Source organism: Oryctolagus cuniculus, chromosome 7 (genome assembly GCF_051225735.1).
Source record: "Oryctolagus cuniculus isolate XC-2025 breed Fujian yellow rabbit chromosome 7, ASM5122573v1, whole genome shotgun sequence".
Lineage (NCBI taxonomy): Eukaryota > Metazoa > Chordata > Mammalia > Lagomorpha > Leporidae > Oryctolagus > Oryctolagus cuniculus.
This window is the reverse complement of record NC_142873.1, coordinates 155,068,666-155,094,862: the sequence shown is the minus strand read 5'-3', so window position 1 is coordinate 155,094,862 and position 26,197 is coordinate 155,068,666. Positions and strand designations below refer to the sequence as shown.

The 26,197-nt window shown below is 55.8% G+C and overlaps 1 protein-coding gene and 1 long non-coding RNA gene across 7 annotated transcripts in view; one reads left to right on the top strand and one right to left on the bottom strand.

Annotated features, from left to right (window-relative positions):
* Window positions 1-478: 478 nt before the first annotated feature.
* On the bottom strand, window positions 479-4,555 carry LOC149125830 (uncharacterized). Its single transcript, XR_016211283.1, has 3 exons — window positions 3,707-4,555; window positions 1,135-1,370; window positions 479-698 (listed from the first exon to the last, which is right to left on the bottom strand). It is a non-coding gene; the product is annotated as an uncharacterized LOC149125830 (long non-coding RNA).
* The window catches only part of FHAD1 (forkhead associated phosphopeptide binding domain 1), a 122,130-nt gene continuing 99,121 nt past the window's right edge, over window positions 3,189-26,197 (top strand). For 5 of the 6 annotated variants that reach the window (XM_070079259.2, XM_051836584.3, XM_051836582.3 and 2 more), the window contains exons 1-2: window positions 3,190-3,363; window positions 9,185-9,291. In XM_070079259.2, coding sequence (XP_069935360.2) covers window positions 9,199-9,291 — 93 coding nt within the window. In that variant the 5' untranslated portion in view covers window positions 3,190-3,363; window positions 9,185-9,198. Of the gene's footprint in view, window positions 3,364-9,184; window positions 9,292-26,197 lie in introns of all 6 variants that reach the window. The other variant, XR_007915796.3, reaches the window with a different exon arrangement.

Genomic DNA, 26,197 nt, shown 5'->3' with positions numbered 1-26,197 from the left:
CCTCTGGCTGCAAAGATGAGCATGTGACTCAAGCTTGGCCAATCAGAGCAGAGAAAGCCCCGGGCCTTAGCAATTGGCTTACAAATGGGCCTGTGACCCGGTCTTTTAGAGAATCTCAGGATAAAGACTCACTCTTCTTCTTGGGATTCAAAGTTGACAGGATGTAAGGGCTGGGGCTGGGGCAGCCTTTTTGTGACCATTATACGGAGATTCTGTTGAGGTTGGATCCACATGGTCGACACCACTGCTGGGAGCTGGAGAGAGGCTGAGGCATGGCGTGGGCCCTGTTGGCTTTTCACTTTTAGTAACCAGTGAATTTGCTGTCATGGTGAAGCTGGTCTGACTCACTCTGCAGAAAGCCTGTATCCCCCCGGTAACTCATGAAAAGTCTGCAATGTACTGTGAAAGCCACACAGACAGGAGGGCGGGCCAAGCACCTGCAGGTGGCGGCTCGGCACCCGGCCCCTCTGCCTCGAACTTTATTTTATTTATTTATTTGTTTGTTTATTTATTTATTTTGGAGAGGCAGAGTTATAGAGAGGTCTTCCATCCGCTGGTTCACTCCCCAGATGGCCACAACTCTCAGAGCTGAGCTGATCCGCAGCCAGGAGCTTCTTCCTGGTCTCCCACGTGGGTGCAGGGGCCCAAGCTCCTGGGCCATCTTCCACTGCTTTCGCAGGCCGTAGCAGAGAGCTGGACTGGAAGAGGAGCAGCTGGGGCATGAACCGGTGCCCACAGGGGAAGCCGGCACGCAGGCGATGGCTTTGCTGGCTACGCCACGGCACCGGCCCCTCCCCCTTGTGCTTAGCCGTCCTTCTTACCTCTTTCCCAGCCTCTATTCCCTCCCTTGTTCCTCCCCACCCCTACCCCCCTCACCCCTCCACCCTCCCAAACCCCCCACCCCTGCCATCCCATGCTCTCCCTGTCTTTCCCTCTCCACCCTTAAAGACATAGCTCAAACACTTCCTGTTTTTTAAAGCCTTTCCTGGCCTCCCAAAACCACTCCAGGCAGAGGACTGTTCTCCCGCTCCGTCCCCTCGGAGGCCCTGTCGGGGCCCCAGCCCTCCTGCCCGGGATGCTAATTAGCCCAATGTCCCTCCCTCCCTGGCTTCTGACACTGATCCAAGTGCAGACCCGGATTAGATCCTCGAGGCTTGAGTTTCAAACACCAGACAGTGCTCAGGAGAGGCCAGCAAACACAGTGGACGCTGAGGGCTCGGGCGAGGGACCAGGAAGAAAGGAGCAGTCGTTCTCGGGAGACGGAGCCTGTGCCGAGGGCAGCGAGGAAGGCACAGGGCTTGGCCGTGCTTGCACGGAACGAACGGATTCCAGGAACAGAGCAGAGACGTGGAGAGAGGCGCGAGGCGGCCCTGCTCGGGAGAGAAGGGGGAAGGATGTGGTGAGAGGAGTCGGTGGAGATGAGAAAGGAAATGATAGAAAGAGCTGGGAACCTCCAGGAGGTGACTCAGGATGAGGTCATCCAAACGGGCTGGAAGGAGACCGACGGCGCTGTCCAGCAGGGCAGGGAGCCCAGCCCGTCACTGTAGCCACAGCCGGGAGGGTCCTCGGGCAGCGGCCGGATGATGCGGGGCTGTCCAGGCAACAGGTGGCTCTGGGCTGAGTTGATGTAGCCCAGGGTGCGATTGGGGAATCCTCCCGGGGCATAACGCAGGCACTCAAGAGAGCAGGCACGAGGGACGGCTTCCTATGCACCCCTCGAACCCACAGTCTGCCTGCGTGGCCCCCATTTCACAGAACAGGGAAGTGAGACACAGACAATAAAAGCCCAGCCCCCCAACGGCGGCACGGGCACTCCGTGCCCACAGTTTTCAGGTAGACCAAGCACACAGGGCTCCGGCAAAGCTCAAGGAAGCCAGGGGAGTCAGAGAGCGAGGTCTTCCACCCACTGGCTCACTCCCCAGATGCTGCAGCAGCTGGGGCTGGGCCAGGCTGAAGCCGGGAGCCGGGAGTGCCATCTGCAGCTCTCTCACGGGTGCAGGGCCCCGGGCACGTGGGCCGTCTTCTGCTGCCTTCCCAGGTGCAAAGGCAGGGAGCTGGACTGGAAGTGGAGCAGCCGGGACTCAGACCGGCACCTGTATGGGAAGCCAGCCTTACAGCCGGTGGCTTAACCCACTGCGCCACAACGCTGGACTCCAAGATTTTTTAAAAATTTCTCTTTTTGTTGTTGTTTCTTAGGCTAGGCTTTATTTTTTTTTTAGAGATTTTATTTATTTATTTATTTGACAGGTCGAGTTAGACAGTGAGAGAGAGAGAGACAGAGACAGAGAGAAAGGTCTTCCTTCCATTGGTTCACCCCCGCAAGTGGCCGCTACGGCTGGAGCTGTGCCGTTCCGAAGCCAGGAGCCAGGTGCTTCCTCCTGGTCTCCCATGCGGGTGCAGGGCCCAAGCGCTTGGTCACTCCTGGGGCTTTCTGTCTAGCGGCTTTGTGGTCACGGGGAAGAGACTTCTGGCTCAGGCTCCTGAGGGTCCCCACAGCCCAACCGCATCAACAGGGGGTTCCGCCGAGCTTTTCAAATGCTCACTCCTGGGCCACTCTCCAGGGGCGCGCACTCCCAACGCTGGGGTCTGTGCCAAGACCTCATCTCTAAACCCTCCCAGCGGGTCTGGGCATTTTGAGCAAACATCCCACCCCAAATGGACTTCGGCAACCGTCCACCGTCCATCCGTAGCAGCCAGCACCAGGAGGCCGTGGCCAGAAGACGCTGGCCCCGGGGTGGCCTGCAATCAGGCCGCTGGTGATGGATGGAAGGCACAGCCGGAGACCTGGGGGAGGCCAGCAGACATAAAGCAAGCAGAGGGCTGAGCGCAGGGCAGGGGGCTGGAAATAGCCCCCTCCCCAGCAGGAGGCCGAAACCCTCAAGGGTTCTGAACAGACCACTCCCCAATCCCCCGCACCCGCCCAGGGCGGTGGCCCCGCAGCCATTTACAACCGAGAGGACTGGATTCAGCCACCCGCATACTGGTTCCAGGGCACGGCGAATAAGGGTTCCTGAGCCAAACCTCCTCTGTGCCCCGTCCTGGGACCACTGCTGGGGCCTCTGAGCCTCGGTTTCCCCATCTGGGGAATGGGACAGGCCGGAGGGGAGGGGTCGGCTGCGGCGCGCGGCAGGTGCTCCCCCGCGCGGCCCCACGCAGGCCACGCCCCTCACCTGCTCGGCCCGGCCCCGCGGCGTTGCCATGGCGACGCGCGTACACAGGCCGGCGGACGCGCGAGGTGCGGGTCGCCGGCTGGAGACTCCGCGGGAGCGCGGCCGGGCGGCCTCGGCCCGAAGGGGGCCAGCGCCTGCCGAGCTGGCGGGGCGCTCTGCGGAGGACCGGGCGTGGGCTTCCTGCTCCCGCCAGGTGAGTGCGGCCCGGGGAGGGGCGGCGAGGGGATGTGGAGCACCGGGCCGGGCTGGCTCCGCGAGGACAGGGCTCGGGGGAGGAGACGGACAGAGGTGGTCCCTGGCCACATCCTCTTGGCCCTGGCTCGGGGCTGTGCGCCAACACCCGCCTCTCCCCTAAGCGCAGCCCGCGCCTGGCCCTGAGCTGGCTGGAGAGGGAGCACAGGTCCCTCTGGGATGTCCCCAGGGACACGGCTGGGATTAGAAGGGCGCCCTCTGCTGCCCCTGATTTCCGGGTGACATCCACGCGGCGGCGGTCGGGGAGATCCCCTGGCCTGACCGCTCCCTCTCGGGCCACTTACGAAGCCGTGGACGGGAATCCTGCTTCCCCCGCTCAGCGCCGGCGCACCTGTAGCCGGGAGGGCTCTCTTGTGGTCTCCAGGTGCTCTGTAGCCTTGGGGAAGAACTGCTGTAGAGTTTCATCCGCTGGGACTACTTCCTAGAGTGTGTGTAGGCAGGCAGGAGGCTGCAAGGGCACCGCTAAAGTGGAGATATCGGGCCCCACCCAGACCGCTGAGCAGGTGCACTGGGAGTTTCCCAGAAGGTCACCAACGTGGACCCTGCAGGGGAAGGTGATAGGCGGCTACGGTCAAGGGCTACCAGTGCAGGGCTCACCCTAGGGCACTGCGCTGTGTGTTCATTCTGCAGGTAGGTACTGAGCACCTGGGAGGCGGCAGGTGCAGCGGTCCCCAGGGCCAGAGGTGGAGTGAGGGACACTCGGTAGGGACTGCCAGGGCCTGGGAGGTTCTCCTAGTTCAAGCCAGCACAGGAGCCGCTCAGCTTAGCAGAATCCGGCAGAAGACCGGAACCCCTGGGCCAGAGACAAAGGCCTTCGTTACAAGGTGTTCACGGAGCTTCTCCTGGCCCCACAAACCCCTCCGGGGACACAGAACAGGCAGGTGGATGCCTTGCACACAGTGAGGCTAAGGAGCCCAAACCCAGGAAGACCGCATCTTTTAAAGGGACAGGCCGCGAACCCGCAGCACTCGCGCCCTGGAAGGAGGCACCGTCTGTTTTAAAGGAGCCCGCCCTCTGCCCTAGATGGGGCCGCCCGCCTCTGTCCCCACAGGCTGCTGGCCACACCCAAGTCCTAGGAAAGATCCTCTGGAACAAAACCCTCAGTGCTGTGGCATCGGGATGGGTACCGATAGAAGCCCACGGGGAACTGTCTCTTGACGAAAGCCCTGGCTCTCCCGGGACATCCCAGGGTGCTTGGGAAAGTGCATGAAAAAATGGCATTAAAAGATATGCTTAGCTGGTTGGACTCCCACGGCCCACGTCTGGGCTCCTGGGCTCAGCTCCTTGCGCCGGCTTCCTGCTCATGCAGCTCTGTGGAGGCAGCGGTGGAGACGCACCTGGTTGGGTTCCCGTCACCGTGAGGATACCTGGAGTGAGACCAGCTTCCGGCTTCGGCTGATCCTGGGCTGTTTCAGGTGTTTGAAGAATGAACTAGCTAATGGGAGCTCTGCATGTCCATCTGTTCATCTGCCTGTGACTCTCAACTAAATACATTTTTAAAAGATGTTTGTTGGGGGCCGGTGCTGTGGCATAACGGAAGTCACCGCCTGCAGTGCCGACATCCCATGTGGGTGCTGGTTCGAGTCCCGGCTGCTCCACTTCCAATCCAGCTCTCAGCTATGGTCTGGGAAGCAGCAGAAGATGGCCCAAGTCCTTGGGCCCCTGCACCTGCGTGGGAGACCTGGAAGAAGCTCCTGGCTCCTGGCTTCGGATCAGCCCAGCTCTGGCTGTTGCAGCCATTTGGGGAGTGAACCAGCAAATGGAAGATCAATTGATTCTCTCTCTCTCTCTCTTTCTCTCTCTCTCTCTCTCTGCCTCTCTGTAACTATGCCTTTCAAGTAAATAAATATATTTTTTTAAAATAAAAGAAGTTTATTTGGTGCAAGGATTTTGAGATCTATGTGTATAGTAGGGTCTTCAAGAAGTTCGTGAAAGGGGCCGGCACTGTGGCGTAGTAGGTTAAGTCTCCACCTTTGGCACTAGCATCCCACGTGGGAGACCTGGAAGAAGCTCCTGGCTTCGGATCAGCCCAGCTCTGGCCACTGTGGCCATGTAGGGAGTGAATCAGTGGATGGAAGACCTCTCTCTGCCTCTCAAATAAATAAATAAATAGATAAATAAATCTTTTAATACATTTAAATTTAAATCTTCATAAAAATGCATACTGTGAAAAATGTGCATGGATTTCAAACTTTTTTGCACCACAATAAACAAAATGAATTTTAAAATGTAAGTCTATTTTCTATGAATTTTTTTTAAAAGATGTATTTATTTATTTGAAAGCAGAGTAACAGAGAGAGGGAGCAAGACAGAGAAAGAGCGAGCTTCCATTCCCTAGTTCACTCCCGAATAGCCCCAGTGAGCTGGGCCAATCGGAGCCAACAGCCAGGAGCTTCTTCTGGGTCTCCCGTGTGGGTACAGGGGCCCAATTGTGCCATCCTCCACTGCTTTCCCAGGTATATTAGCGGGGAGCTGGATTGGAAGTGGAGCAGCCCAGACTTGAACTGGCACCCACGTGGGATGCCGATGTTGCAGATGGCCGCTTTAGCCATTACGCCACAGCACCGGCCCCTCTGTGAGCCTTTTGAAGTACCCTCATACATCATAGTGAAAAGGAAAGTAACAGCAAGTTCATTCCTAACTGAAGGAACGTGAGGGGCTAGCACTGTGGCGTCCTGGTTGTGAAGCCATCGCTTGGGACACCAGCATCCCATGTCAGAGCACTGGTCCATGTCCTGGCTGCTCTGCTTCTGATCCAGCTTCCTGTTAATGCGCTTGGGAAGGCAGCAGAGGCTGACCCAAGTGTGTGGACCCCACACCCACATGGGAGACCCACATGGAGTTCTGGGCTCCTGGCTTCAGCCTGGCCCAACCCTGGCTGTTGGGACCATTTGGGGAGGGAACCAATAGATGGAAGCTCTCTCGCTCTCTCTCTCTCCCTCTCTCTCTCTCCCTCTCCCTTTCTCCCTCCCCCTTCTGTCCCTATACCTTTCGAATGAATAATAAACAAATCTTTAAAGGAACAGGACAGTGGCAGAGGAAGTCGAGAATGAGGGAGGATGCCCGAGTGAGCTAGGCCGGCTCCAGAATGCAGTGACGGGGCTGCGTTTAGCCAGAGTGGTCGGGGTGAGAAACTCGCAAGTGAATCATGAGTGTGGGGTGTGAGTTCCAGGGCATCCCCTGTGGTGCTCCCTGGAAGAGACACGCTCTCAGGTCTCCCTGGAGGTGACGTAGGCTTGGCTGTGGTCCTGTCGGCTGCAGGTGAACGATCCAAGCCGTCTGCTGGGGCGTGGTCCTTTTGGAAATGCTTCCCCCTCCCCCATTAATGACAACCAACTTAGCCGCTCATTCTGTTTCTGTCCTCATGCAAGTGTCTGGCGATGGGCCTCGGAGCTTACACACGTAAATACCCGGTCTTGTTCCGTGTCTAGGACCAAGGGTAATGTATAAAGGACAGAGCCTCATTTCTGGCTCACGGGTGAGAAGTGCGGGAGCAGGCAGCTGAGTCTAAGAGTGTCGGCCTGGGGCAGGGCGCAGGGCGGGGCTTGCTTTCTACCAGCCTGCTTTGCTCCAACTAATCCAGTCCCACCAGAGGCAGAACTCACTCACCAGCGTGAGGGCTGCACCCGGTGACCCAAACCCCTCCCACCAGGCCCCACCTGTGTGGAGGGATGCAGGGCCCAACGAGTGATTCAAACCGTGGCAGCCGGGAGGGCCTCTTCCTTTTGAGGATGGACTCCTGGCTTCAAGGACGTTCTGTCATTGCCAAGTGTCTTCGAACCGGGCGCCCTGCCCTCTGTGTCTCCCTCCCTGCTCGCCCCATCTCTGCCCTACCCAGGGGAGAAGCTGAGGTGCCCAAGGGTTTCCCGGCCAAGGCCCCCGTGTGCTCTGCGGCCTCCTGCCTCCAGGTGAGCTCGGCTTCCAGGAGCCTCAGCTTCCCCCTCTGTAGAATGGGCACAGTAACGAGGCCTGCTTTGCAGGAGCCACAGGATGGCACGGTGCCCGACACTGCCCTGGGCGAGTGATGGCAGAGGTGACAAGGAGGGGCAGGTGCAGCCCTGAGAGCCCGGCCGGTCACTCAGCCATGGCGGCTGTGTTTACCCACAGTTCAGTGACATCGCCTTCCATGAGTTTTAGGTAGAAAAGAGACCGAGAACTCAGTTTGAAGTGCGTCAAATATAAGATGCACGCGTGGGTGACTGGCTATGTGACAAAGAAAATAGACAAAAATTTCCATTGCGCCGACGAGGCTGTGGATGGAGAGAGATTTCCCACCTAGTTCCTTCCAGCTTTCCACAGCTTTGACATGTTCTCCATAAAATGTTGAGGGCAAATATGTACAGGCCCCTGTGGCCCGGCCAAGCTATCCTCTTGTCCCCGCCTTTAGAAAAACTTCCCCAGCCTAAATACATGACGAGAGGTGGTGACTTAAAAGAGACTGTTATCTCGTGCCTGCTTCTTCGAAGACCGACCCTTGGCACTTTAAGATGTGCTGTAAAAGTTTGGTGTTCCTTGGAGAGTGCTGAGAGTTTGAGAAGCCCAGGTTAACAGTAGAAGCAGAACCGCCGTGCGCTGGGCACGCTTCTGGAATCTCCGCGTGTGTTGTTGCATTTGAGCTCACAGAGGAGGAAACTGAAGCGCAGGGAGAAATTAAGTAGCCCACCAAGGCCACAGAGCGAGCGCATGGCCAGTGAGGGATATTGAACACGAATACTTGATACGTCAGATAGCTAACCCCATACCAAGCCTGCTGGGAAGTAGATAGCAGTTATCAGTGACCCTCAGCTTTGTTGTTGAGTTGTTTTAGCTTGTGTTTGTTTGGGCCCTAGGAAATGAAGAAATGTCTTCTATTGGAACCTTAGAACCATACTCTAAGGAAAGACGGGATTCGTTTATAGCTGTATTTTATGTATTTGATTTCTTTTCTTTCTTTTTTTGTTTGTTTGTTTTGCAGGCAGAGTTAGTGAGAGAGAGAGAGACAGAGAGAAAGGTCTTCCTTCTGTTGGTCCACCCCCCAAAATGGCCGCCACGGCTGGCGCACTGCACCGATCCGAAGCCAGGAGCCAGGTGCTTCCTCCTGGTCTCCCATAGGGTGCAGGGCCCAAGCACCTGGGCCATCCTCCACTGACTTCCTGGGCCACAGCAGAGAGCTGGCCTGGAAGAGGAGCAACCAGGACAGAATCCGGCGCCCCAACTGGGACTAGAACCCGGGGTACTGGCACTGCAGGTGGAGGATTAGCCTAGTGAGCCGCGGCGCCGGCCTGTATTTTATGTATTTGAAAGGTAGAGTGGCAGAGAGAGAGGGCGAGATCTTCCATGCACTGGTTCAGTCCTCACAAGGTCCACAGTCAGGGCAGGGCCAGGCCAAAGCCAGGACTCCATCCAGGTCTCCCACGTGGGTTGCAAGGGCTCAGGCACTTGATTCGTCTTCCACGGCCTTCCCAGGAGGATTAGCAGGAAACTGGGCTGGAAGTGGAGCAGCCAGGACTCGAACCCAGGCTCTGACGCAGGATGCCAGTGTCATAGTCGGCAGCCTAACCTACAGCACCACGATGCTGGCCCCCAGAAGAAATAGCTGTGGAGGCAGGCAGGACCGCCCTTGTGGTCAGGGTCAAGGCCATCTGTCCACTCCCCGCTCTGCTGGTTTCTCCCTTTGGGCGTGGACTGGGGATGAAAGGTTTCATTCATTCTAAACATGATGTCGTTGACTGATTGGAGGACTGCATTTTTCTAACAAAATTCCTTCTGAAAACTTTGTGCAGGGAACGCGGAGAGAATGAAAGCCTATCTGAAGAGCGCAGAAGGCTTCTTTGTCCTGAACAAAAGCACCACAATCGGACGGCATGAGGACTCCGACCTTGTTTTGCAGGTAAGAACTCGTGCCCCGCGTCCCCACCCCTCCTCACCCCGGCCCCTCCAGAGGTCCTTAGTGTGCTGTGGAACTGAGTCCCCCCCCCCCTTTTTAAGATTGATTGATTGATTTGAAAGGCAGAGTGACACAGAGAGAGATCTTCCATCTGCTGGCTCACTCCCTGATGGCTGCAAAAGCCAGGGCCAGGCCAGGCTGAAACCAGGATCCAGCAGCTCTGTCCTGGTCTCCCATGAGGGTGGCAGGGGCCAAGTACTGGAGCCGTCACCTGCTGCCTCCAGGGGGTGCGTGCAGTAGCAGGGAGCTGGATCAGAAGCTCAGGGTAGCGAGACTTGAAGTGGTACTTCTCCATGGGGGGCGGGCATCGCAGCCAGCACCCTGAAGTGGTACTCTGTGATGGGGGTGGGCATCGCAGCCAGCGCCTTGCCCTGCTGCATCCCGCACCCGCCCCACGAGGTGCAGTGGGCACATCTGGCACACGGCCCCTTCGTCTGAGATGAGCTGAGCCCCCAGTGCCCGATCACTGAGTGAGCCGCGTGTCCCCGGGGAAGCAGTGGAGCTGAGCGCAGTGCAGGGGGAAGACCCCCCCACCTTGGCTGAGCGGATCCAGATGTCCCTCCCACCACCCCCTCCCCAAGAGCGTCCCCCTGTCCAAAGCTCTGGGGACTGCTGGGAGCCCCTGGGAGCCCAGAGCTGCAGGCAGTAGAGGGGGCCGGCCCCGGGCTCGGCCACACGCCCTCTCCTTCCATTTCATCCTGATTCAGCTGTGGTTTGGGCCAAAGCCTCAACTCCTGACCACCCAGGAAGGAGGAGAGGAGTAATAAAGACAGCGGGTGGAGCCTTTCTAACATTGAATGGGATTAAAATAATGAAGTGGAAAGAGAAAGGCTGCGAAAACAGGCCAGGCCTCGCTCAGCGTTTTAAATGCTTTATTCTAAAAGAATTAGAGAATCGCAAGAAGTTCTCAAAATAATAGGGCAGATCGCGTGCACGCTTTGTGTAGTTCCCCCAGTGGTAACACGGACGACAACCTAAGCAGGAAGTGACCGTGGTGCCATGAGTGTGTATGTGTGTGTCTATGTGTGTCTGTGTGTGTCTCTCTGTGTGTGTGTTTGTGTCTGTGTGTGTGTGTCTGTGTCTGTGTCTGTGTGTCTGTGTATGTGAGAGAGATTTGGGGTCATTTTCTTTGTAGAACAGTTTTGTGTCTTGATTTCTACAAAGAAAATGACCCCAAATTTCTCACATACACAGACACAAAGACACAAAACTGTTCTAGCATCAGAGGTCTTCCTTGTGGTACCCTCTATGATGACAACAGCCCCACCACCAGGTAACCCCTGGCAACCACTCATCAGTTCTCCATCTCTACCTGGTGTCCTGCAGAGAGTTCTACACAGGCCTTTTGAGTTGCTTATTATTTCTTGTTTATTTTTAGATTTATTTATTTATTTGAAAGGTGGAGTTAGAGACAGAGACAGAGGGAGAGAAAGAGATTTTCCATGTACTTATACACTCCCCAAATGGCTGCAACAGCCAATGCTGGGCCAGGCCAAAGCTAGGAACTCCATCCAGGTCTCCCATATGGGTGCAGGGCTCGGGCACTTGGGCCATGTTCTGCTGCTTTCCCAGGCACAGTGACAGGGAGCTGGATTGGAAGTGGAGCAGCCAGGACTTGAACAAGTGCCCACAAGGGATGCGGGCGCTGCAGATGGTGGTTTTACCTGCTACACCACAGCGCTGTCCCCTGTCTTCCAATTGATGAACATGATCTGTTTCTCTCAGTATTTATGCCTTTGATTCCTTTCATGACTTTCTTACAGCTTTTAACATACAAGGTCTGTGTGTGTGTGTGTGTGTGTGTGTTTAAGATTTGCACTTAAAGGTATTTTTGGTTAGTGATGATAAGTGGTATCATACTTTTGACTTTGGTGTCTACCTGGTCATTGCCAGCATATAGCAATTTAGCTGATTTTTGTGTACTAACATGGTATCTTGCAACATTAAGAACTTTCTAGAAGGTTTTTCTTTAGTCAGTTTCTTGGAATTTTGTATATAAATAACCATGTATCTACTAAGAAGAAGAGTTCTCTCTCTCCCTTTCTGATCGGCAAGCCCTTAGTCTCCTTTTCTGGTGCTAGTGCATTGGCTAGGACCTCCAGGCTTCTGTTGACTGGGGCCAGCGGTCTAAATCCCGACATTCACCTTGCCTCTGATTTTAGGGGGAAACTATTCAGTCTATTGCCATTAAGCAGGATTTAAAAATATTTTATTTTTATTATTTATTTGAGAGGTAGAATTACAGACAGTGAGAAGGAAACAGAGAGAGAGGTCTTCTATCTGCTGGTTCACTCCCCAAATAGCTGCAAAGGCTGGAGCTGGGCCAATATGAAGCCAGGAGCCAGGAGCTTCTTCTAGGTCTCCCACGTGGGTGCAGGGGCCCAAGGACTTGGGCCATCTTCTACTGCTTTCCCAGGCCATAGCAGAGAGCTGGATTGGAAGTGGAGCAGCTGGGACTCGAACCAGAGTCCATATGGGATGCCGGCACTGCAGGGGAGGACTTAGCCCACTACGCCACAGCGCCTGCCCCGAGCATGATGTGGACTGAAGGTTTTTTGAAGATGCTGTTTATCAAGTGGAGAAAGTTCCTCCTCCAGTCCAAGTTTTCCGAGATTTTGATTTATCGTCAACTCAGCAGGTTTAAAAATAACTCAGCTTCCCTCGCTGGACACTCTCGGGACGTGGTCTCCCCGCAGGGACCATGGAGTGGGAAGAACAAAGGAAAAGGATCACAAGAGACAGACAGCAGGCAGTTTCACCTCCGGTCTGGCCAAAGGAGACAAGGATCTGATTTTTTTTTTTTTTTTTTTGACAGGCAGAGTGGACAGTGAGATAAAGACAGAGAGAAAGGTCTTCCTTTGCCGTTGGTTCACCCTCCAATGGCCGCCGCGGCTGGCGCGCTGCAGCCGGCGCACCGCGCTGATCCGATGGCAGGAGCCAGGTACTTATCCTGGTCTCCCATGGGGTGCAGGGCCCAGGCACTTGGGCCATCCTCCACTGCCCTCCCTGGCTATAGCAGAGAGCTGGCCTGGAAGAGGGGCAACCGGGACAGAATCCGGCGCCCCGACCGGGACTAGAACCCGGTGTGCCGGTGCCGCAAGGTGGAGGATTAGCCTAGTAAGCCACAGCGTGGGCACAAGGATCTGATTTGAAGCCAGCTGTGACTTCAGGAAGCTGGCAGGATTTGGAGACAGACCCTGGGTCTGGATCCCTTTAGGCCATTTCTGGCTCTGTGGCTTCAGGTAAATTCCTGACCCGCTCAGAGCTCCTTTCCCCTGTCTGCAAACCACCTACCCCACAGGGCTGTTGTGGCGATTCCAGGATAAAAATGCAGGTGCCAGCTTCAGGCTCCTGGTGCTGGGTAAACGACACCAGGATCACTGTCACGGTCTCACGACACAGACGGAAAAATCCTGGGGGCGTGGGGCTGAGCTGGCTTCCTCTGGTGTGTGTCAGCTGATGTAGACAGAAATTGAGTTGCATTTATTGTAGCAAAATAATTGGCTGCCCACTGTTCTTTGGCTGTGGTTTAAAGAGGCACCTCTGGGGGCCAGCGCTTGTGGTGTAGCAGGTAAAGCCGCCACCAGCAGTGCTGGCATCCTGTATGGGTGCTGGTTTGAGTCCTGGCTGCTCCACTTCCAATCCAGCTCTCTGCTGTGGCCTGAGAAAGCAGTGGAAGATAGCCTAAGGTTTTGGGCCCCTGCAACCAGGTGGGAGACCTGGAAGAAGCTCCTGGCACCTGGTGCAGCTCCAGCCATTGCGGCCATCTGGAGAGTGAACCAGCAGATGGAAGACCTCTCTCTCTCTCTCTCTCTCTCTCTCTCTCTCTCTCTCTGCCTCTCTTTCTCTCTGTGTAACTCTGAATTTCAAGTAAATAAATAAATCTTAAAAAAAAAAAAAAAGAGGTGCCTCTGACGGCAGCGATCCCGTGGATTCCTGGAGGAACCTGCCACGTTTGCTGGGCTCCCTGGAGAGCAGGTGGCGCCTGCGTTTCCAGACTCAACGTGAGCCGACCGGTGATGGGCTCTGGCTTCTCCTCGCAGACCAGTCCTCCTCCCACTGCTGAGATCCACTGGGAGAGGCGATCTGCTTTAAGAAGGGGGTTGGGGGATGGTGTTGCGGTGCAGCTGGTTAAGGAACTGCCTCCAGCGACAGTGCCCCATAAGAGCGCTGGTCAAAGTCACAGCTGTTCCACTTCCCATCCCACTCCCTACTAACGTGCCTGGGAAAGCAGCAGAAGATGGCCCAAGTTCATGGATCCCTGTATCCATGTGGGAGACCTGGAAGAAGCTCCAAGCTCTTGACTTTGGCCTGGCCCAGCCCCAATTGTTGTGGCCATCTGGGAAGTGAACCAGCAGATGGAAGACCCATCTCTCTGTCTCTGTCTTTCCCTCTCTGCACTCTGCACTTTTCAGATAAATAATATTTATAATAAATAAAAAATATTTATTTATTTGAAGGGGCAGAGTGACAAAGTGAGGGAAAGGCAGAGAGAGAGAGAGAGAGAGAGATCTTCCATCCACTGATTCACTCCCCAGATGGCCACAATGGAAGCCAGGGGCTAGGGGCTTCATCCGGGTCTCCCACGTGGGTGCAGGGGCCATCTTCTGCTGCTTTCCCAGGCCACAGCAGGGAGCTGGATCTGACACAGAGTAGCGGGAACTGGAGCTGGAGCCCATATAGGATGCCAGTGCTGCAGGTGGTAGCTTCACCTGTTGTACCGCAGCTCCAGCCCCCAAAATAAGTCTTTAAGAAAGACGGAGTGTGGGAAGAAGTTGTGAAGAACCCAGCCCCAAGACCCAGCAGCCTTCGGCAGCCTGCAGACAGGACGAGGTGAAGGTCGCCCTCTGCTGGTCAGCCTCAGAGCTGAGCCCGCTCTGGGCACCCTGAGTGATGGCTCAGCCAACACTCTGGAAGTTATGCCACTAAATAAAGGCTAGAAAAAAAAAAATAATAATAAAGAAAACTAAATAGGCAGCCTTGACATCCCCCAGTGGTTACACCCAGAACATAAAACATATCGTTTCTTTTCTTTATAACTTATTTGAGAGGTGGAGTTACAGAGAGAGGGAGAGGCAGAGAGAGAGAGAGGTCTTCTGTCCACTGGTTCATTCCCCAATTGGCCACAATGTCCAGAGGTGCGCTGATCTGAAGCCAGGAGCTTCTTCCGGGTCTCCCACATGGGTGCAGGGGCCCAAGGACTTGGGCCATCTTCTGCTGCTTTCCCAGGCCACAGCAGAGAGCTGGATGGGAAGAGGAGCAGCAGGACCTTGAACCAGCGCCCACATGGGATGCTGGCACTGCAGGCAGAGACTTAGCCCCGTACACCACAGTGCCGGCCCCAGACCATTTCTTTATTTGCCTCAGCAAGCCCGGCAGAGCAGGGAGCCAGGGTTCTGCAGATCCACGCAGGGCTGACGACTTGCTGTGACGGCGGCTCTCGTCATTTGACTTGTTCACATTTTCTGATAGCGCTTACACAAGGAGGAAGGAAAGGGTTTGTAACGCAGCGGGGAAAATCAACATTGGCGCTTGCAGGGGTTTGTCCTCCAGACGTTTCGCTGTGTCCCAGAGGGACTTTGTCTCTCTGACGGCAAAAGGAAGCCTGTGTTTGCCGGCCTGGTTTTTGCCCACTGCCGTCCACAAACATTTACCTAGAGCCTCATGGGATGGGCAGGATGACATGTGGTTCCTCGCAGGCAGGAAGCTGCCAGCAGGGAGAGCCAGAGGTCAGGGCCTCCCACAAGTGCGACTTGTCCCATGCACACGTCGGGGCTCCAACAGGAAGGAGTGCAGGGGACAGGGTGGATTTGAGTGGACCTGGGGGAAGGAGCAGCCTGTGCAAAGGTCCTGTGGTGTAAAGACTGAAAGGAAAGCAGTGTATCCCGAAGCAGGAGTGTACAAGCAGGATGTCCTGAGAGTGTTGATCTTTGTGGGAAGAAACCACAGAGGATTTTCAGATTGGGGGAGGCCTGTGCTTTGAAATGACCTCTCTGGGGGCAGGCATTGTGGCACAGCAGGTGAAGCCAGCACCTGGGATGCCTGCATCCCTGTCAGAGTGCCTGTTTTTTAAAATATTTATTTCATTTATTTGTAAGACAGAATTAGAGAGGTAGAGACAGAGAGAGGTTTTCTGTCACTCCCCAAACGGCCACAAGAGCCGGGGCTGAGGCGATCCAAAGCCAGGAGCCAGGAGCTTCTTCTGGGTCTCCTGCATGGGTTCAGGGGCCCAAGGACTTGGAACATCCTCCGCTGCTTCCCCAGGCACATTAGCAGGGAGCTAGATCGGAAGTGGAGCAGCCGAGACTCGAACCGGCACCATATGGGGTGTTAGCACCGCAGGCTGGGGCTTTAACCCTCTGCGCCACAGCGCCGGCCCCCAGAGTGCCTGGTTTTGAGTCCCAGCTGTTCAGATCCAGCTTTCTGCTAACGCCTCTGGGAGGCAGCAGGTGATGGCTCACGTGCTTGGGCCCCTGGCACCCACGTGGGAGATCCAGGTGGAGTTCCTGCCTCTTAGCTTCAGCCTGGCCCAGCTCCAGCTCTCGCGGGCATTTGTGGAGTGAATTCACGCATGGAACAGTTTGCTGTCTCTGTCTCTCTCTCTGCCTTTCAAGCATATGAAAAGTAAACATTTCAATAACCTAAATGAATCTTTGAAATGACTGTGTCTGGTGCTACATACTGGAGAGGCTCTGATGGGAGTGGCCCGGCCCCGTTTGACGTGGCTGGACAGTGCGGCCACAGCCTTGCCCATTTTGGAGCTAAACCCCGTGACGGATGAGGTACACACATGGATGGGCTGTGGTTGGACGTGCTTGTTATTTAAACTCTGCTGGGAAGGAGACTCCGCTCTCTGGGATGAAGAAACACCCAAGCCAGCAGCAGCTGAATTTTGGACGTGCCTGAGAGTGCTCTCCTAAGACATGAACCCCGCATTGTCCCGATGCGGCAGGGGCTGGGGCAGCGCTGCGCAGTCGGCCATGTCTCTGCCCGCAGGCTCGGGGACCAGTCCCCACAGAGAAGGCTCCAGGGCCGCCCCTTTACGGCCCCTCCCTCCTGCCTCTCCATCTCTGGGCTTCTTCCCCACCCGCCCATGCTGGTGGAGCCCCTGCACCACGCCGGCTTTTCGTGCTGTCAGAGAACACGGTTTGTGGCATAGGAAAGCGTAGGCTGCAGAGTGAGCGCTGGCCGCTGCCACCCCAAGCCCTCACCCCTGCCCTGGGCCAGCATAGATGCCTGGAGGTGGCACAAAGACTAACACAAAGGACACATTCGCACCTGCACCTCCGCCTCTGCCCCTGGTGGGCAGCTGCCCGCCCCCCCAGCCCAGGAGCCCCTTCCCATGCGAGACCAGAGGGTCGTCAGTGAGACCGGCTTCACCAGCACCTGGAGTCCCTCCATCCCCGCGAGTCCTACCCCTGCCTGTCACCTGCCATTTCTGGGCTGCCTGTGGCGTCATCACGTTTTATTGTTAGTAAACAATGCCAGCTGATCACCGTTGCCTCTCTCGTGGCACAGGTGTGCAAGTACACCAGCTGTGTCCAAGGCTACGTAGCTCTGTGGCTCTGACGTCTTCTGGGAGCTTCCCCAGGGAAGGGTCACAGGTCCCCTCCCTCCCAGCACCGCGCCCCCAGCAGAATGCGTTACCCACAGTTACGGTTCTGTGCCATTTTAACTCCGAGGTTTTGAGAGACACGGACGGCGACAGGTGCATCTGGGCCAAGCTGCCTCCTCAGACCCAGGATGCCATCCATGAGGGACAGGCCTGAGGGAAAGACCCTTCCCGCTGAATTCACCTGCACACTCCCTGCCTTGGCTGTGCTGCCTGCTCGGCCCCGCTCCACCCAGGCACTGCTCTCCCTGGGGTGCACCGGCTGCTCTCACCCATCCCCAGGGGGCCTTTTCTCTCCCCTGGGTCCATCATTCAGTTCCCACCACAGCCAGTACAGGCTTGGTTTGCCCCCAGCAGATGGAGGGTTTCCAAGAGGAAGAAGCTCAGAGCCAGGGGCTGGATCTTAATCTCTCTTTTTTATTGTGGGAAAATACACATCAGGTGCGGTTTACCCTCTGGGCCGTGCCCAGCACCCAGCGCCGTGCGTGGAGCACAGTCACGCTGCTGCACCACCACCACCGCCGCCGCCACCCCGGAGCTCTGCCGAGCAGAAACTGTGCCCGCTGGGAGCTCCACGGCCGCCCCCTCCCCAACCCTGGCGCCCACCGCCTTTCGGGCAGAAATGGCACTTCCTGTCTCCACCAACGTGCCTCTCCTGTGTTCCTCTGGAAGCTGAGTCATGTGACGTTTGACCTTTTGTGCCTGCTTATTCCACTTACGATGTCCTCCTGAGCACGTGTCAGAGCCCCCTCCTTTATAAGCCTGAACAGTACTCCGGGGGAGGGGGGTGGATTCCACTCACCTGGCTGTGGACACTGGTGGCTTCCACCTGTGGCCATGCAAACCATGCTGCTGTGAGCGTGGGGACACAGACCTGTGGGCTTGTCCTGCGAGGCCCACACTGTCAGGATGGTGGGGCTACGGCGTTCTTCAACAAGAAGCACCGGAGACAGTTTCCGTGAACATGTCCATTTATTAACAGTAAGGTACAAGCAGGTAAAGGGGCATAGCTAGTTCAGGACACTGCCAATTCTATAGGATAAAGCCAATACTGGTGCCGCCATGCTTCTCCAATCAGCTTGAAAGACACGGAGCCTTCCAGGCAGTCCTTATGGGTCTGGGCCACACCTGGGAGCTGTTTACCTAGCTGACAATCACGAGGCCCCTCAACAGGAAGTAGGGGTGGGGAAAATGTGCCTGGGGCCCCTGCCACCTGCCGGCAATCAGGTCATGTGTGTGTCTCAATGTGCTGAGTCCTCAACCAGGGTCTTTCCCAGGAGGCATGGTGTGCCACGCCCTCGTGACCTCCTGTGTGGGCAGGGCAGGCAGTCTCCCAGCCAGGCACAGGATCATCCAAACAGACCTCCCTTTGAGGTGCTGCTTCCAGTTCTTGGGGTGTAGACCCAGAGGCAGGATTGCTGGCTCAGAGGGCAATTCTGTGTTCACTTTCCTGAGGAGGCTCTGTGTGGTTTTCTGTCTTCCATTCCCTGCACTGTGGGCAGGGCTCCAGGTCCTCCCCATCCTCCCCGGCACTTGTTCTCTCCTGGCTTATCCTGTGGGGCACCCTGGGGGCAGTGAGGCGGAGGATCCTCATCTCTTCACGACCACAAATGGTCCCCAGGCGCCAGCCCACCTGCAACACCCTGCTTATCCCACCTGTCTTCCTGTGCATGAGGGTTCTTCCAGAAGTTCATAGAACATTTGTGTTATCTAAAAATTGTGAGTGAATTTCAATCATTCGCACTAAAATTTATCTGTTGGGGCCGTTACTGTGGCATAGCAGGTAAAGCCCTTGTCTGCAGTGCTAGTATCCCCTTATGGGCACCAGTTCTAGTCCCGGCTGCTCCACTTCCAGCCCAGCTCCCTGCTAATGCACCTGGGAAAGCAGCAGAAGATGGCCCAAGTGCTTGGACCCCTGCACCCACATGGGAGACCAGAAAAAGCTCCTGGCTCCTGGCTTCAGCCTGGCCCAGCACTGGCCTTTGCAGCCATCTGCAGAGTAAACCAGTGGATGGAAGATCTCTCTCTCTCTCTCTCTCTCTCTCTCTCTCTCTCTTTCTCTCTCTCTCTCTCTCTGTTTCTCCCTCTCTAACTCTGACTTTCAAGTTAAATAAATTAATCTTTAAAAAAAAAAAAGACAAGAAAAGAAAATGTACCTATTAATTGAATTTTCCCACAAACTTTCTGACGTACCCTCCTGGTTTGTACCTGTGTTACAAAATCATGCTCTCAGAACAGCCGCACGGCGTGGAGGCTCTGATCATTATGATGCTCACGTAACTGGGTGGACATGGAGCCCAGAACGGTGACGTCACACAGCCGGTCAGGAAGGCTGGGGCTGAGCCTCCCGTTTGGAGCTAGCTGACTCCGTGCTGCTAGAGAAAGAAGCTTCATTCTTCGGCCATGGATTTGACTTTTAGAGACATCTAGATGATATCTGAAATCCCTGTAAGAGAATAAGGCGGTTGATGAAGCTGGGGATAGTCCCTAGACTAGATGAGGTTTGTCAATCGGAGACAGAGGCTTTGTTGTGAGCCTCACAGAGGTGGCGCCTCTCCTGGGGAATTTGGGTAGGGAGGCACTGGCCGGGCGCCGCCATGTATTCTTGGAAGAGCAGAATTGGGGCTGTCATAGTATAAGACCCACAGGAGCCAGTCTGGGGTGCCAGAGCAGCCCACAGCCAGGAGAGGGCGCCAGGTGTGCAGAGGTCTGGAGGTGTTTGCAGAAGGCACTTACTGTGCAACTTGTTTAGATGGAGCCACCTGCTGTGCGTGGCTTCTAAGCTCTGGAGGAACGGAGTCTCCCTGTTATTGGAGACGGTTCACTGGCAGCAGTAGGCAGGAGGGCGGAGACCAGCAGGTGGCCAAGTGCATGGACCTGGCTTGGAGCTGCGGGGAGCGCGCCTCTGTCCCCGGGAGCTGTGGGTCTCGGCCAGCTGTGCAGCCTGTCAGGGCTGTGCCTTCTGTGGGGCTGCGATGTGGATGGTGGCAGCAGCTGTTAGGAGACTGAGTTACCATGAGGGGCTGTGCACAGGGCTGCGGCAGGTGTGAGTGTTATTGTACAATTAAAGCGTCATATATTGATTTTCTCCCAGTCTGTAGGCCGGATGCCTGAGTGGATTCAGCCGGTTTCTCTGCTGGGGGCCACCCAAGGCCAAAATCAAGGGTGTCGGCCTGGGCATGCTCTCCGCAGGGTCTGGACGGTGACCTGCGGCCAGCTCCATGCGGCTGTGGGCTGGAGGCCCCGTCCCCTTGTGGGCTGTCAGTGGGGTCACGCTCAGCTTTCTGGGGGCCGCCTTTGTCCACAGCTGTGGCCCCTTCATCTTTCACACCCCGGCAGTGGCTCAGGTCCTTCTTGTGTGTCCCCGCGTCTCTGACCGCCACTTCCCCCCCACCTCCAGCTCCAGCCAGAGGGCGGTCTTTTTAAAAAGATTTATTTATTTATTTATTTGAAAGCTAGAGTCACACAGAGAAGAAGAGGCAGAGAGAGAGAGAGAGAGAGAGAGAGAGAGAGAGAGAGGTCTTCCATCCGCTGGTTCACTCCCTAATTGGCTGCACTGGCCGGAACTGACCCATCCGGAGCCAGGAGCCAGGAGCTCCTTCCAGGTCTCCCACGCAGGTGCAGGGCCCAAGGACTTGGGCCATCTGCTGCTGCTTTCCCAGGCCACAGCAGAGAGCTGGATCAGAAGTGGAGCAGCAGGGACTTGAACAGGAGCCCATATGGGATGCCAGCACCACAGGCCGCGGCTTTTACCTGCTACGCCACAGAGCCAGCCCCCAGAGGGCGGTCTTTGCAATTTCATTAGTCCCACCTGGATGATGTGGGCCCACCCTCTGATCTAAGGTCACCTTCCGTGTCTGTACAATCCCCGCACCACATGCTGCGGCAGGCTCTTGGGTCCCAGGGACCAGCGTGTGGGCATCTTTGAGGGGCTGGCTGCTGGCCGCTGTTTCTGCTATGAACACCGTGGACTCTTGCCACAGGGCTGGGCTGGTGCCTGGAGAGCTGGTCTGAGGGGCTGTCTGGACGTGCAGGGCAGTGCAGACAGATGGCGGATGAGCGGGAAGGCGATGATGTCGCTGACACTGACAGGGCCGCAAGCTTGGCACACACGCGTGTGTCACCCAGTGGATCCTCCCGCACCCTCTGTCATCCCCTCCCTTTATGGATGAGGAGCTTGCGGTGTAGACAGACTGAGTAGCCTGCCCAAGGCCACACAGGGAGGAGGCAGGGGGCTGGGATTCACGCCCAGGCAGCCTGGGACCTCGAAGCAAGGGCCAAAGCTCGGGGCAGAGAGGACTGCCGGGGTGGGGTGTGGACGCGAGCGTGACTGACGGCTGCCCTGTCGTGAGGGGTCAGCAGGTGGACACCCATTGTGCTGTCTCCGTCCTGGTTCTCCCGAGCCCGCTGTGCAAGGGTGGATGTCACAGGATCTCCCTCGCTCAGGACGCAGGGCCCTCCCTGCCCCTCTCGGGGTTCTGCAGATTCCAGGGGGCTCTTCTCCAGGCTCAGTCCTCTCCCTCTCCCCCCGCCCCAGCTCACTGTGTCCCTGCAGCCCCGGCTGATCCCACACATCTTTTTCTTTGAAAGGCCCAGTTTCGCTTTCTGCCCTTGTGTCCAGAGGGACAGGGAGAGTGGTGGCCAAGGACCAAGAGGGAGGAGATGTACAGTTTGGGACATGCTCAAGCTGACTGCCCCAAACAGTAGAGTTAGAAACGTGCCAGGGGATTCCAATTCAATCCCATCAAGGTGGCATGTACCAGTGCCATCTCACTAGTTTAAGTGATCAGTTTCAGTTCACAACTGATCATGATGATAGGACTAAGAGTCAAAGGGATCACATAAACAAGACTAGTGTCTGCTAATACTAACTGATAGAATTAAGAAGGAGAGAACGATCCAACATGGGAAGCGGGATACACAGCACACTCATAGAATGGCGGATGTCCTAAACAGCACTCTGGCCTCAGAATCAGCCCTTAAGGCATTCGGATCTGGCTGAAGAGCCCATGAGAGTATTATAGGCATGGAAAGCCAAGACACTCTGGCAAACAAACAAAAAAAAATGACCCTAATGAAATATCTCTGTGAGTGAGATCCCAGTGGAAAGAACAGACCACCAAAGAAGGAGGTACCTTTCTCTGAAGGGAGGAGAGAACTTCCACTTTGACTATGACCTTGTCTAAATAAGATTAAAGTCGGTGAATTCAAAAGGCTTCCATAGCCTTGGCAACTTATGACAAGAGCCTAGGGAGATTACTGATGCCATAAACAGGAGTGTCAATTTGTTAGGTCAACAACAGGAGTCACTGTGCACTTATTCCTCATGTAAGATCTCTGTCCTTAATGTGTTGTACAATGTAAATTAATGCTATAATTAGTACTCAAACAGTATTTTACACTTTGTGTTTCTGTGTGGGTGCGAACTGTTGAAATCTTTACTTAAGTTATACTAAATTGATCTTCCGTATATAAAGATAATTGAAAATGAATCTTGATGTGAATGGAATGGGAGAGGGAGCGGGAGAGGGGAGGGTTGCAGGTGGGAGGGAAGTCATTGTAATCCATAAACTGTACTTTGGAAATTTATATTTATTAAATAAAAGTTTAAAAATTTTTTTAAAAATGAGTAAACAAACATGCGTACACATACATACACACAGGTATACACACATGCACACATGAGTGTATGCGCAGGTGAACATAAGACATGCACAGGTGCGCATGTAATTACAGTACATATATGCACACATATACACATATGCACACACACATATGCATACATGATAAGATACACACATTTATACACACATGCATATACACATGCCCATGTATATGTACACATGTCCATGGAACGCATGCACACACGTGCACAAATACATAGCATGCACACACAGTGTACACACGCATGCACATGCCTGCACAGTTATACATGCATATGTACAACATATGTGTGCACGTGCACACATACATAACAGATGCACACACGTGCACACACAGCTGAATTTCACGAAGCTCACCCTGCCACATGGACAGTGCCGCCCAACAGCGCTTGTGCTGGCTCCGTGGAGGCCCCGCCCGCCTCAGAGAAGCAAGGGAACTTGCCCCAGGCCGCACAGCTGGGACGGCAGAGGTGAGACCTGAACCCCAGGCTTTCTCACCCCAGAGCCCACCCTCCCCTCGCGGCAGCCCAGTGCTTCCGTGTCTGGTCTCTCCTCTCCCCACAGACCCGCAGGCCTGCTCCATTAGCGTCCCCACTGGCAGAACAGGAAGTTGAGGCACCAAGAGGACACGCCCTTGCCCACGGTCACCAGCCAGGAAGCAGGAGCTTACTGGAGCCCGGGCTGTCCCCTAGGAAGTGGCTCATGACCGCCACACTCTGCCGCCTCCCTCCTGCCCTAACCGCTGGGCCGCACTGCCCTGGGACAGCGGTTTCAGATGCGCTGAGCGGCCAGGGAGGCCCCTGGGGGGGAGACCCTGGCTCCCAGTGGCGTGGGGACTCGGAGAGAGGTGTGCTCTTGAGGGAGTGGGAAGGGGGCAATTGTAGGGCTGGAGGATGGTGAGCAGGCTCAGGGGATGCTGGGTATTGTGGGCAGTCAGGGCGGGACCCGGGAGAAGGCTGATGAGCAGGGGCCACTGGGGCTGGAGGGAGGGGGCAGACTGGGTCCCCTGCTGAGGGCTGGGGACTTGAAGCCAGACAGTGGGCAGAAGGCGCACTCACGGGGTGTGGAGGGACTCTCAGAGAGGATATAGGGTTCAGAGACCCCGTGAGGGGCTGTCAGCGCCCAGTCTAGCAAGGGGGACGAGCTTGCAGCCCCAAAGGGATGAGGGGAGGGGACAAAGCTGCCCGATGGCCACAGTGGCGTCTGGGGGAGGCTGGCAGCCAGCCCCAGTGACGCCCCAGGATGGGGCAGGAGAGCAAGTGCCCCAGCCTGCTGCAGGCTCCCATCTCCCATGAGCCAAGCCCAGCCAGAAGCCAGCAGGCGAGGAGGAGCCGTGGACGCCTCCAGCCAGGCCAGCCTGCAGGAGCGGGGGCCTTGGGCGGGGAGGGAGGGGCCCAGAGGCTCCTGATGGCATGGAGGAGAGGCTGACGCCCAGGGGCTGCAGGCTGGGAGCCCGGGGCACAGCGCATAGCTGGACGGGACAGGCTGCAGAGCAGCAGGGCAAGGGCACTGGGGAGAGGCCAGAGGTGGACTCGGAGCAGCTCAGAAAACACAGGGCACAAGCCCAGGACGCAGATAGGCAGGGAAGCTTGGATTCGAATCCCGACACTGTCCCAAGCCCTTGATGTTGATCGAGTCCTCCCCTCACCTTTTGTCTGAATTCTGGTGAAATGCACACAGCACGATTTACCATCGTTCCGCTCTCGATTGTCCAGTTGAGTGAGTTAAGCGTATTCACGCTGGGGTACAGCCAACCTCCAGGAATTCCTGGTCTCGCAGAGTGGAAACTCTGTTAGCCATTAAACAGTGCCCTGTGTGCCCTGCCCGGGAGCCTGGTGGCCCCTGGCTCTCTGTTTCCGGGAGACTGGTCGCACTAGCTCACGTAAATGACGTCACCCAGTGCTGCCTTTGGGGCCTGGTGTGCTTCACTGCCCCCACGGCCAGTCTGCGGGTGGCGGAGTCGCCTTCCTTCCAAAAGCTGTGTCCTGTCCCACCACGCGTCTGCCCACTCACTCATCTGCAGCCGCCTGCATCGCTTCTGCCTTTGGTTTGTTATGATCAACACCACCATGAGCAAGGGTGGACAAGGACTCGAGACCCCGAACTCTGGAAGATGTACCCAGGAAGAGTTGTTAGATCATGGGGTAACTCGATTTTTGGTGCTTTAAGGAACTTCTGTACAGTTTTCCACACTGGCTGCACCATTTTTCAGTCCCACTAATGGCACACAGATGTTCCAGTTTTTCCAAAGCCTTGTCACCACTGATTTTCTGGTTTTTGTTTTGTTTTGTTTTAAGATATATTTATGGGGGGCCAGCACTGTGGCACAGTGGGTTAAGACAGGGCCTGCGAGGCTGGCATCCCATATGAACGCTGATTTGAGTCCCAGCTGCTGCACTTCTGAATCAGCTCCCTGCTAATGGCCTGGGAAAGCAGCAGAGCATGGCCCAAGTGGTTAGACCCCTGCCACACATGTGGGAGTCCCACATGGAGCTCTAGGCTCCCGGCGTCAGCCTGGCCCAGTCCTGGGAAGTGACAGGTCTGAAGATCAGGGAGCTGGAGTGGAGCTCAGAAGTGGAGCAGCTGGGACTCGAACCTGTGCTCATGTGGGATGCCAGCGTCCCAGGCGATGGGTTAACCTGTCACAGCAGCCCCGCTCTTCCACAGCAATGGGGTGGAGACCACGTGGGCAGCCGTTCCCAAAGAGCTAATGTGTCCTAATGGTTTTCAGTAGACTATCATTTTATTTATTTATTTACAGATTTACTTTATTTATTTGGAAGAGAGAGAGAGAGAGAGAGAGAGAGAGAGATCATATATCCATTGGTTCACTCCCCAAATGGCCACAATGGCTGGGAGCTTCTTCCAGGTCTCCCTCGTGGGTTCAGGGATCCAAGCACCTGGGCCATCTTCTGCTACTTTCCCAGGCCATAGCAGGAAGCTGGATCAGAAATGGAGCAGCCAGGACTCGAACCAGTGCCCATATGGGTTGCTGGGCAGGGGCTTAACATACTACGCCACAGCGCTGGCACTGTAGACTCTATTTCTTGACAGTTTTCGGTTTCTGGATGCTACAGAGCTCCCGTGGAGCTCAGCTCTCCCCCCGACTACACGTGCACAGCCGAGTTTCCCCTGTTACGTACATCTTGCCTCGCCGTGGGATACTGGTTATAACTGGTGACTCATGTGTTATCACTAAGTACAACCGCCGGTCTACAGCAGGGTTCACGTTCATGAGGTCCTGACTTTCACCGGCTCCACTCGGGACATTGTGACCTGCAGTGATGTGTAAGCGACACACATTCAGTGGAAACCATCCGTCGCGTTTTGAGTGTTCACCTTCCCTGCGGCTGGCAGCGTGCGCTACGATTCCCGCGCCCCCCGGCTGCGGGCGGGCGGGCGGCGGGGGAGCACTGAGCCTGTTTAAAGTGGGCCGAGTACGCGACGACACCACAGCTTGGGTGCCAGTTTGTTATGTAGTGATGATGTCACCAGGATGACGTGTCAGGACGGAACCCATCGCACGGTGGGGGGCATCTGTGGCACGAGGTTCTGGGACTTGAACAGATGTTTT